Source organism: Petaurus breviceps, unplaced genomic scaffold, assembly GCF_028583685.1.
Source record: "Petaurus breviceps papuanus isolate PSGF00001 unplaced genomic scaffold, PetGlider_PUasm1.0 174, whole genome shotgun sequence".
NCBI classification, from domain to species: Eukaryota; Metazoa; Chordata; class Mammalia; order Diprotodontia; family Petauridae; genus Petaurus; species Petaurus breviceps.
In genome coordinates this window covers 49838513-49851451 of record NW_027185761.1, presented here as the reverse complement: position 1 = coordinate 49851451, position 12939 = coordinate 49838513, and the positions used below count along the sequence as shown (strand labels likewise).

At 40.1% G+C, this 12939-nt stretch overlaps 1 protein-coding gene across 3 annotated transcripts in view; it reads right to left on the bottom strand.

The window, feature by feature from the left end:
* ADAMTS9 (ADAM metallopeptidase with thrombospondin type 1 motif 9) overlaps positions 1-12939 on the bottom strand; it is a 194803-nt gene that overhangs the window by 124787 nt on the left and 57077 nt on the right. For all 3 annotated transcript variants that reach the window (XM_069084173.1, XM_069084174.1, XM_069084175.1), the window contains 5 exons: positions 12546-12691; positions 4122-4303; positions 3901-4037; positions 2301-2418; positions 1931-2026 (listed from right to left, as the gene is read on the bottom strand). In XM_069084173.1, coding sequence (XP_068940274.1) covers positions 1931-2026; positions 2301-2418; positions 3901-4037; positions 4122-4303; positions 12546-12691 — 679 coding nt within the window. The remainder of the gene's footprint in view (positions 1-1930; positions 2027-2300; positions 2419-3900; positions 4038-4121; positions 4304-12545; positions 12692-12939) is intronic.

Here is a 12939-nt window from a genome sequence, read left to right as displayed (position 1 = left end):
CCCCCCCCCCCTGTGAAATGCACGCCGCGCTCCGAGCTGCATCCAATCAGAGCTGCAGCAGTGAGCGCGTCATCCTGTTCTTCCCCAGTGATTTGCTTATTGAATAAAGGTACATTTTTTTGTTCACATTTACCTGTTTATTAAAATTGCTGTCAATGTTCATTAAAATAAGCCCTCCCCTGAAAATAAGCCCTCTGGTGTTTTTCTGTCCAAAAAAATATAATAAGACAGTGTCTTATTATCGGGGAAACACAGTATGGCTTAAATTAAATCACTGATAAAAATGCTAAATAAAATAGGACCAAGGACAGATGTCTGGCACCTTCATGAGACATCTCCCTCCAAGATCACAGTCCTCCTTAAAGACTGTTCTTTTGGCTGGGCCATCCAATTAGTTCTCAATCCAATTAAATCTAAATCTAACTGTCCAATCATCCAGTCCCCATCTCCATCTTGCCCCCTAAATGCAGATGGGAAACCATCAAATTGATTTGCTGGAATCTAAGGAGTCTGCCTGGGGCCCTGATATCAGTGTAGTAACCCTGTTAATGAAAGAAATGAAGTTTGTAAGTACAGATTACAGGGCATCCCACCTCACTTAAATAACCCCTGCCCTCTGATCCTCCTGCAAAGCCAAGCTCATCAAAGGTTAATATGTCAATGTACAGTCTTTAAGCCACAGAAGCTGGGGTGCAAAATGCAACCTTAAACACAGATACTCACACACAAAAATGAAGAGAAATGGCTATAATAGAAAGAAGTGGCATGATTTATTTCCTCATAAAGCCACTGCCCATCATCACCACTGATATATCTTAGTTCTGGGTGTATTATAGACTGATCATCATTTTCATGGTTGGTTTGAAGTCAAAGGTCAAACTATTAATACTAACCACACTGGATCATTTCAATTCAGAGGATCCCAGACTTAGAAGGCATTCCCAGAAGTTGCTCAATCCAATCCATATATTTTTAAAAAGAATTGTCTTTATGCCATACAGGAGACCTTCTGTGGGGGAAGGCCCCTAGTAGGAGGGAACCTCAGAAGGCAGCCCCTTCCACTTTGGGATCATTCTAGTCATTAGGAAATCTTTCCATACCTTGAATCGAAATTTGCCCCCTTAAAGCTACTACCCATTATGCCAAATTCTTCCCTCTGAGAACAAGGAGATCCCCTTCAAATACTGGAAAAGTTATCACGGGCCCCCCGAGTCTTCTCTTCTCCAGGTTAAACATTCCCAGATCCTTCAGACACTCACTCAGATTCAGATATGACTTTAAAAGTCTAACAGGAAAATGGCCATTTAAGAGGAATAGCATGAGGCCAGAGCCCGTAAAGGCTTCTGTCCTAGGCCTGATCTTGCCACTCACTAGTTGAGTGATCTTGGACAATTTGCCCCAGTTTCCTCATCTATAATTCTATGATGTCATAAAAAGACATTAAGTGGATGAACCAATTCAAAAATTTTAAAAACACATCTAATGAGACTAATGAATTCCCTCTGGATAGCCAGCCAGGTCAAGAACATTAAAAATGATCACAGGGTTATGGTCTATTTTGTTTGTTTTTAATTTTCTACTCCCCATCATGAAAGGTATGAAAATTGATTTGTACAGCTCTGAAATATTACAATATATAGGCTGAAAATGAACCCACTAGAGAGAAGAATCATGAATTTTTTTAAAAAGCATCTTTTTTTTCTTTTTGGAGGGGGGAAGGCAGAGCAATTAGGATTAAGTGACTTGCCCAAGGTCACACGGATAGTAAGTGTTAAGTGTCAGAGGCCAAAAAAAGCATCTTCTTCATTGAAATGGTCACCCTAACTCCATAGGGTCTCTCAGGGCCTAATCAAACTACCCCCACTGAACCTGCCAATTCCTTCTGCACACAAGAAGAGATGTGTAGAGGCCTAACACCTGTTCATCTCACCTAGGTAGTTGTCGTCTTCTGCCTTCCCTGAGAAGCTGTGCTGTCGCACATCAATATTGGTAGCACCTGGTGGGATCCGGACCACAGTATTGTAACCTAAAAAAAAAAATAGAAACATCATTCAGGAGGGTCTTGAATGGGTCCTCATCTTTGAACAAAGAAGACAAGTTGTCTCCCAGCAAAGAGGAGCTAGAATGCAAATGCACAAGCCAAATTCCCTCTGAATGGTAGTTTTTCACAGACAGATGTAGAAGAGAGCATCTTTTGACTGATTTCACACGTGATGTTAATTTTTTACACATTACATGTGGTTAGAAATGCTTAACTCTGGCATTTTTTCTCCTTGTGGGACTGAAAAACAAATTCTTACCGTAATGTACGGTATTAAATGTCCCCGCCACGGTTTTGCATGAAGAGTTATCGCCACCACAAACCCCACATTTATCTCGCCGTGCCTTTGAGTTTAATACATGATCGCATCCAGCTTGCTTTAAGAGAGAAAACATTTGGACAAATAGTAAGCATGAAACTAAAAAATAAGGAGGTATATATTCAATCTTATTACCTATTACTCCTTTCACACATTCTCCATTCCTGTTAAACTGGAATACTCAGTACCTGCCATACACGACACATCATCTCCCACCTCCATGCCTTTGTAAAAACAGTGCCCCATATCTGGAATGCCCTCCTTCTCCCTTGCATCTCATAGATTCATCTTTCTTCAAAGAATAGCTCAGGTGGAAGTCAGGAGGACCAGTGTTCAAGTCCCACCAGACACTTTCTAGCTCTGTGACCCCGAGCAAGTCACTTCAACTCTGACTAGGTTTCTACCTCTGTAAAAGGGAAATAATATTGGGGCGTCCAGGTAGCACAGCGAGTAAGAGCACCGGCCCCAGTGTCGGGATGACCTGGGGGATCGAATCTGGGCTCAGACACTTAGCACCCACCCAGAAACACCTGGCCGTGTAACCTTGAGCAAGTTACTTAACCCCAATTGCTTAGGGGAGGCCAGGTGGCTCAGTGAGTAAGAGCACCAGCTCCAGTGTCGGGGTGACCTGGGGGATCGAATCCAGGCTCAGATACTCAGCACCACACCCAGAAATAACTGGCCGTGTAACCTTGAGCAAGTCACTTCAACTCTCACTAGGTTTCTACCTCTGTAAAAGGGAAATAATAATAGTACCTACTTCCCAGGGTTGTTGTGAGGACAAAATGAAGATATTTTAGAAGAGCTTTTTAGTCCTTAAATGGATCACACACACTATAAAATTACAAATAAATAAACATTGGCCACCACAATTAACATCTACCATCTCCTACACGAGGGGCTTTCTGATTGCCCTCCCCCTTGAAATTACATTGCATTGCTTTATATCTGTCAGGGATTTAACCTGGAATCTACAAAGTGGTTGTTTTTTAAATATGACAGTAATTGTATTTCAATATAATTGGCTTCTAATTTGTACATTTAAGAACATTGTTCAGAGAAGGGATTTCTAGGCTTCAACAATCTGCTAAGAAGGTCAAGGGCACGAAGAAAGGTTGTGGTATATTCTATGCATTTCCTTATTTGTAGTCTCTATCAGAGCATCCCATTACGCCATCCCCTGAGAGAAGTACAGTGGTGGGGGAGAGCAGAACCAGTGGGAGGATCCTCCCAGAATGAGCATCCTGCGTATGGAACTCTTTTGTCCAACTCTGCCTCTCTGGCTCCAATAGGAACAGTGATGGTGTGAGACAGTATGAGGCACCTTTGGAATGGGAACCATGCTCAGGAAGAGAGAGACAAGGGAAGGCATATGCAAGGGGAATTCCATTTCCATGGAAGACAGCTGGGGCAGAGCATGGAAGGGATGGTCTGCCATCAGCCAAGGTCCTCAGGCTATGTTTCCATTGTTCAGAAGCTGCATTCAGCTACTGTACGGCATCATGCCAATCCTCTGAAGGAAATGAATTACTGTACTCACCCTACAAAGTCCTTGGACGCAGATATCATTGGTGTCTTGTCCACAGGGAGTGCCGTCCACCACTCGGTCTCGGAGCTGATAGTAAGCCGTATTTCCTGCTACCCTGCAGAACAGCTTACACCGGTCTTTCATTAAAACTAAGAAAGAGAAACAGTAAGATGGGAATTTCATGCCTTGAACCAGTGGCTACCTATATAAAATCAGCTTCCCAATCTACTTACTTCCACTGTACTTTGGAACCCAGCGCACATTGGGAAGTAAGCCATTAATGTTAAAATGCTTTCCATCAAAGTGGGCACACTGCTCATCCCGGAAATCCCTCCTCTGATGAGGACATGGTTCAGTGTTACAGGATTTAAATTTCATTCTTCGACCTGTGCAGTATCTTCCACCATTCCGAGGCCTGAGAAAATACAAAGAGCGCGCCATATTGGTATGGTGATGGTGGAATGTGTATGTGTGTGTGTGTGTGTGTATGTCTGTTTCCTCTCAGCACCACTGTCTCTAATGCATGTTCTCTGCTCTCCTATCTCTAATGTTTTATTTCCTACCAGTTACAAGGTATTCCATGACAGTTGTCCTGTGACTCCCAGATTGTAGACCTTCCATTTTACAAGAGGCAGAAATTAGTTCAGAGGACCACAGGATATGACATTGAAAGATGGAAGAGATGAGGCACCTGAGGCCAAGTTAAATGAACCACGCAGGGTTTTACAATACAATGGAATCACAGAACTCTAACTCTAAAGCTAAAAGGGGGCTAAAAAGCCCTAAGTCCATCCCCCTGATGAGGAAACTGAGACTCAGGCAAAGGGAGTTACCCAAGGTCACATGGGTAGTAAATGACAGAGGATAATTTGAACTCAGGTCTTTTGACTGCAGGTCAATATGCTCTTGCATTCTCCACCTCCAGAGGGCATCACTCCCTTCTTCATATGTAATTCTCAGATCATTCTTTTGTACCCCATCCTTGTAGCAAGGTAACAAAATTGGGATTGGGACTAAATTGGGATTTAACTGGAATAGAGAACTCCTGTGTGAGGACAAGCCCTCTATTAGTGTAGATACAACTGAGAGTCTCAGAGAAATACCAGAGGCCAGAGAGGTTAAGTGACTTATCAGGCATCACAAAGCCTATAAGTGTCAAAGCTCTTCTTGGCTTCAAGACCAGCTAAAATATGACTCTTAAAAACCTATAGAGGCTCTAATTTTAATCAATGGATCTTTTCTTTATCATTTTAATTTAAGGACAGTTTATAGAGCTAATGGATGTGAGAGAGAGGGGATGTAGCAGCAACCACACTGCATCCCCAGGATGGCTGCTAGCACAGGTTCTTAGATCTGCTTTACTAGGAAAGGTGGCTGTTTAAGGGGTCAACAATCTTTTTTAATTACATTCACTGGTTCAAGGGAAAAAGTCAGCACCCTGAACATCAGAGAAAATACAGAGAAGACACAAGCAGAGAAATAAAGACCAACAGACAGGGCTCAGACTGTTGGAATCAACCATACACTTTACATACAACTATGGATGGAGAGAGCCTTTATATCTGAGCAGTTGGGGAGTTCTGAACATCCGGCCACTCAGAATCTCAACCAGGGAATCACAAGGTCCTTCTCATAAGTGAGCCCCCAAAGCAAAATACCAACTCAAGAGTATTTATACACTTCTCAGAGCCAGAAGGCATCACAACCCTAATGACTCAGTGCCTAATTAGAAATTAGCAAAAGGTGTGAAAGCTTCCCTATAAGCAAACCTCCCCTAATCAAGCTTCCCTCAATGGGCTCCATGTGAGGCCTATTAATGGGCAGGGAAGATCTCATATTCCATTAACATTACAGGGGTCCTTTAAAGTCATGCAATTTCATATTTTCATTGAATAAATAAGGAAACTGAACCCCCAGAGAGGTGAAAAGTTCTCAGAGTCACTCAGGTTTTAAACAGCAGAGCAGGGTTTGGCTCCAAAGACAAAGCTTTTCCCACTGCGTCCATAATGGCGGTGGGGTGAGGTGGGGTGGGGTAGGTGGGACCTGGGGAGGGAGGGGCCAGGCAGTCAGAGTAAGGGGAAGCATATTGGTTTTATTAACTTTTGGGTAACAAGAATATGGTTTTTTTTTTTTTGTTTTTTTTTTTTTTGTCTTGTCAGGCACATCAGTGCAAATTTCAGCTCTGCATGCAACTCTGTATGTTCATTTTCCAGATGTGACCCAGAGAGCAAATTATATAACACATCCTTCAGAAGCTGGCCAGTTTTACCCAAGAAAATGGAAGATGTTACAGATGTCTTCAAAAACACCCCTGAATTTAATAGAAAGATTCCCACGTTTTCACTGCAGAATCAGGTTTTTTTTCATGATCTTCCTAACAAAAATTAGCTTTCCTTAAAAAAGAAAGATAGGAGGGAAAGAGGGGTGAAAGGAGGGGAGAGAGTAAAGAAGGAAAGGAGGAAAAAAGAAGAGAGAGGGAAAGAGACAGAGAAAGAAAGAAGAAAAGAAGGAAGGAAGGAGAGAAGGACAGAGGGAAGGAAGGAGGGAAGGAAAGAAGAAAGGAAGGAAGGAAGGAAAAAAGGAAGGCAGGAAGGAAGGAAAAAAGGAAGGCAGGAAGGAAGGAAAAAAGGAAGGAAAGAAGGAAGGAAGGAAGGAAAGAAGGAAGGAGCTCATATAACAGTCATTTATTCAAATCAGGATTTATTGAGCTCCTAGAATTTTCTTAAGGAGCTTTCAGCCCCAGCACAGAAAACAAGGCCTGAAGAAGGCAAGAGAATGAATGTCTGGATGCTGGATATGTCAACAGGTAGCTGTGTCCTTGATCCAAAGCTGGGATGGGAAACTTGGCTGGGCTATATACCAGGTCTCTGGATAAACCAAAGATTTTGACCAAGCTAGTCTATTTACATATTGTGCCAGGCACCTAGAGGTGGTATAATGGGTGATTCAGGAAGACTCAAGATCAAATTCTGCATCAGATACTTCCTAGCTGTGTGACCTCAACCAAGTCACTTAAACTCTCAGTCTCACTTTCCTCATCTGTATAATGGGGATAATAATAGCACCTCCCTCACAAGGTTGTTGGGAAGCTCAAATGAGGTAATATTTGTAATGTGCTTTGTAAACTTTAAAGTGCTACTATGAGAACAGAGATAATGGAACCAAAGCAGGAACATCATCCCACAGTTCGAAGACCGTATTCTAATAAGAATAGGATCTGTGATTTCATCATTAATCTTCCATGATGAAATAGATGACTTAGTCCTAAGTAAGTTAATCTAGGGAATATCTCAAGCAGAGAGAAGTTGGCTAATTCTCTCCCTCTGCTTTTTGGCAACCTTAAAAATAATGAATGTCTTACTGTCATTTATTTTTTTTATGATGCATTCATCTCTTGAATAGACCTTCTGAATGTTGTCAATGAGATTTTTCCATTGTTGATTTAGCTTCATTGGTGCAATGTTCTCATTCTTTATTTACCCATAACCGATTTCATATTAATAAAGGTAAAACTATGCAGGAGATATCTAATTTTTCCTATTTCCTGAAAGATGTTGCTTGGATTTGGTTTTGTATGCTATATAACAAAGTGTCCACCTGGGGCTCAATTTATCTACCAGGAAAAGCAGTCTGGTATAATGAGTAGAATGTTGGCCTTTCGTGTCAGGAAGACCTGAATTCGATTCCTGGTTTTGTTATTTATCGTGTCCCCGTATATGAGTCACGCGAACTTTCTGATCCTCAGTTTCCTCCTAGGAAAAATGTGGATGATGCCTGCCTCAGAAAGTTCAGAATCAATTATGGAGGCAAATTGCCTTGCAAATCTTAAAATGTTATGTAAATATCAGCAATTATTATGTGAATTTATCTGCAGATGTGTGTATTGGAGGAGAGTAAATAGGGAAGCATTTTTTTTAGTGTTTATTCTATTTTTAACATATTAGCCCACTAGCATTTTTTTCTATTTAGTCTACCTTGGAAATTTAGAGGAATTTCTTACTTTAAAACAATACTAACTTTTAACCCCAGCATCCTTTTCTGATTATGTATATGAAACAAAGGATTAAAGAAAGCTCCGAGGAGTTCATCTATTTCAGTATTATTGAGGTTTTATAAAATAGAGTAGAAGTAGGCTGGTCATTCAGTAGTGTTATTATACATAATACAGAATGAAAGGAAATCCTGAGTGACCTTTAAGTGAAATCATGGGAAAGCTAATCAACCCCAAGTGCTTCTTATCCCTGAGAAAATCTTCACCCTGACTTGTAAGTAACTGGTTAAACTCAAATCATCAAGACATGGGTTCAAATTTTGCCTCAGACCACTGAGACTCAATATCCTATCAAATAATAAAGCACCTACTCCACAGGGATGTTGTGAGAATCAATGAATGTAGCTCTATATGTATACACCCCATAAACTGACATACAGAAATGTAAGTTATGATCATTACTACTTCTATTAATGTGGTATAAAGTCTATCACTAGCCTCCAATTCTTTACATTTTAAAGTAATCCCTCCCAACCTCAGCATTTAAAAAATAGAAAACAATTCTCATACAGAATCCAAATGTTAATAGGGCAAAAATTAATTTCTCTGTAAATAGAGATCAGTGTCCTGCAGTGAATAAAAAGCTGACTTTTTTTGAAGACAGGAAAACCTGAGTTCAGATCCTTTACTGACAAATGAAGTGGCTGTGGGGACCCTGAGCAAATCACTAAACCCCGCACTGTTCCAGGCAACTTTTATAGATATAGCCACAGGGGAGGCAAGGATAGATCTCCCTCTGTATTGGTAGAGGGAATGTCCTCATTGAGAGTTTTCCTATGGCAATGAAATTACAGGTCTGGTCCACAAATAAGTCACATACGCATCTTCATCCATCACTGGGAGCTGCTTACATTAAGGAAATCATAGGTCTGGTCAAAAAAGGATAGATAAGTAGATAAATGGATGGAGAAAGAAAGAGAGGTGGAGAGGTAGAGATATGGATATGGATAGATAAAGAGACACACAGAGAGAGACAGAGATAGAAATATAGAAGAATAGGATAAATGGAGAGAGACAAGAGACAGAGAGACAGAGGGAGATAAATGGATGGATGAATGGATAGATGGGCAGTGAGACACAGAGAGAGACACACAGATGAACAGGATGGATAGATAGATGGAGAAATAGACAGAGAGATAGAGGTAGAGAAATGGATGAATGGATAGATGTATGGAGAGAGAAAGAGAAAGACAGAGAAAGCTAGAGATATGGATAAATATGATGGATGGATAGATGAATAGGTAGGTAGGGAGAGAGAGACAGAGACACAAAGAGACAAAGACAGAAAGATAGAGGGAGAGAAATGGATGAATGAATAGGTAGAGGAATAGAGAAAGAGATGGAAGGAAGGAAACACATGACTGGGTAGGTAGATGAATTGATGGATACACAGACAGATAGATAGACAGGCCAGCTAATTCACTAAGTGAACTTCAATCAATTTCCTAAGCATTTACAAAGACAATGAGGGTTAGACAGGAAATTCCTTTCCTAACGAGCATGACTTCTCTTATATTTAGACCAAGGCATTTATCTCTTTTCTAACTGAATCTGTCCTAATTTATAAGCAAAATGGAAGAATCAGAAGAGAAAAGCAATAGTGAGGCACTTTGTCACTAAATTTCCGTCTTGATCAGAGTTCTAGACCTAGATTCATCCCCACAATCTCAAAAACATAGTCCCCAAATCTGTTAATGCCAACCGGAGGGACTTCCTCCATTCCTCAAATTAGAAAGCATACAATCTCCCAGCTTATGTCAACACATACTGCTTGCTAATTGTCTATACTGTGCTTCTATGCATATGGTTAGACTCTGTCTATTACTTCATAGAAGATGATCATAGGATTTAGAGTTGGAAGGGAGACTCTGGGGATTATATGGTCTAAATCCTTAATTTTACGGATGAGGAAATGGAGGCCCAGAGAGGGGAAGGGATTTTTCCCAAGATCTAGTAAGCAGAGGAGCCAGGATTCAAAGCCCTGTGCTCTGACTCCCATATATACAATAATCACGTGATTATTACTCTATTTTAAAAATCATGACAATGCATAGTCTCTAGATTCTGAACAAACACAACATTCCTTTCAGATGAATAATGTGAAATCAGCAGGGCCATTACAAGTACACACGTGGTTTTAAAAGGGGCTATGCATTAGATGCTAAAGGCTACAAGCCTGAGAAGAAGATGGTAATCTCCAAACTAAGAAGGAGTTAGTGACCCCATGAGGTCCATCACCCATCAAGGGGAGGATCTATCTCTTGCGGGAATGCCTTTAAAGAACACTTTTCTGTGCTTACATTCTCCCTTGGATCTGGTTTTTCTCCTCTGAATCATTTCCCCACTTAAAACTGACTTTCCTAATTGAGGAAGGAAACTGAATTTCTGGGAACATGAGTGTTAAGATATTATTTTAGCACCTATATTCCCAATAATCCAGTCTTTTTCCTCAATTAGTCCTTTATAGCACCCAAAGAGGCAAAGTACCATTTAAGCACTAGATTTTGTTTGTAAGGTGACAATTAGAATCTGATGAAAAAAAATTTCTATATAAAAATAAAAGATACACATATATATCTATATATCACACACACATATACACATCACATGTATATGTGCACACATGTGTAAGTATATACACACATGAATAGTATTATGTAAACCTTAAAAAATTATGGATATTCACAGTCACAAGAATTATTATATAAATATGTATATATTCACATATATGTAGCATTTGGTAAAAGTTAAAACAAAATGTGAATATTCATTATTATAATAATTATGTAAATATGTAGATACATACACATATATAGTATCCTGTATACTAAACATACTCACTATCATAATAATAATAATTATTATATAAATATATGTATTATACACATATACAACATTTAGTAAGTCTTAAAGCATAAATGCTCACTATCATTATAATAATTATTATTATATAAAACTGAAACCGTTCAAAATCTTGAAAAATATCTGGACCATCCAGTTGTTTATGGGATATTACTCATCTCCCAGTAAGGCAATAAACTTTTATTATTATGAAACATTTATTAAGCGCCTACTGTTATGTAAAGCACTGTGATGAGTAATGGGGATACAACCCAATTTATTAGCTTTTTAAAGGCCTGCTATGTGCAAGGTCCAATGGTCGGTGATAGAGGGTACAAATACAAAAATGAGACATTCCTTGTTTTTGAAGAGTGTAAGTTTTACTACTTTTTGAGTCCAAACCTTGGTCTTATTCCCTATATCACCGCACTTGGTACAAGCATGTGTCCGGGACTCAATGAAAACTTAATAGAAAAAAAAAATTGGACTCACCAGTTATCTACACTTTGGAGTGACCATTGCTTTCTGGAGATCCCTTATCCCCAAACAGTATGTGCTCTACAAAGCTGACTGACCCCAAACCAGTCACTTTGATTGGTTCATAAATCTTCCACCCAGTTGAAAACTGAAAATCCCCCCTCCTCCATGAAGCCTTCTCATAATTCTTTCCTGCCACAAGGACATTTTCAGTCTCTAAATTCATAGAGGACTTTGAGCCATTCATTAATACACAGCCTGTTCCCATAGTATGCTGTCTCATTCACTAGCTGTTTTGCAGACAGCCCCATGGCATGATGTATAAAGGGTTGCACCTGCATGCAGGAAGACCTAGTTCTGAATTCTATTTTTGGTACAGAGTGCCTAGGCAAGCACCTCTGAACCTCAGTTTCCTCATCGGGAAAATGGGAATAAAAATACTTCTAATACTTAACTTATAGGGCTGTCATGCGATTTAAAAGAGATGAAATATAAAAAGCATTTTGCAAACTTTTACGTACTATGCAAATATCAACTTATTATTTGCATAAGTATATCCTGAGTCCTGAGCAAAGGCAAAATTCCTCATGATCAAAGACTATTGTATATGTATGCACAGATTTATATACATATATACACAAGCACACGCCCACGGTTCCTAGTATGATCTCTGACAGAGGGGATTGAAAAATACTGGCTGATTTTGCTTGACCACATCAGAGCTGAACGTGTGGGGTTTCATATGTCAGCTGAACGCTGGCACTAGCTATGTGAGTTTGTGCAAGTAACTTAACCTCTCTGGGTCTCGGTTCTGCCACAAATAAAATTAAGGGGGTAGACTTAGGATGACCTCATTTTATAGGTGGGGAAACAGGATGCCTGAAGAGGATCAGAGAATTGTCCAAAGCCACATAAATGGTAAGTGTGAGAGGAAAGAATTGAACCTGTTTCCTCTAGTTCTCTATCCCAACTCTGACAGTCTATGATTTAATGATACTCCCATTAATTGGAAGTTAGAAGGGCCTGAGTTTGAATTCCACTTCCATCACTTACTGGCTATTGCCTTGGACAAATCACTTGAATTCTATGAGCCTCAGTTTTCTCACCTGGAAAATGGGAATAATAATTATACCCAAAGCACTTCTCTCACAGGGCAGGTATGAGGATCCCAAAAGAGCTCTTTGCAAGGTTATAACACTGAGCTGTCAGCCATTACTTAGCTGACTCAGTCAGCCCCAGATTCTTTTTACCATCCATTTTAGACAGAAGGAAAGGTGGCAGTATTTACTCAGGTCTGTTGCACTCTCGAGTGGCTGTTTTGATGCCACCGCCACAGGTCCTTGAGCAGGTCCCAAAGTGACTCCAATTCCCCCATGATCCATCTGTCCGAGGCCCCTCCAGTTCTTTGGGAACACAGAATCCATATTTGCAGTGCTGTAGTCGACAAAGGAGATCTCAGTGAGTTTTTCCATGTTGAACAAATATTTCTTTTTTTTTAATTCCACTTCTCCCACTCCCCGACTCACAGGTTTTTCTGATTTGGCTTATGTGCCTCTAAGGGATAAATGGCAGGGTTTTTAACCATGTACTTACTGAGCTTGGTCTGTGAGCTCCTTGAGCAATTTCCATATCATAGCCTTTCCCTCCCCACCAAAGTAGATATAAGCTTCAGTCAAATAACA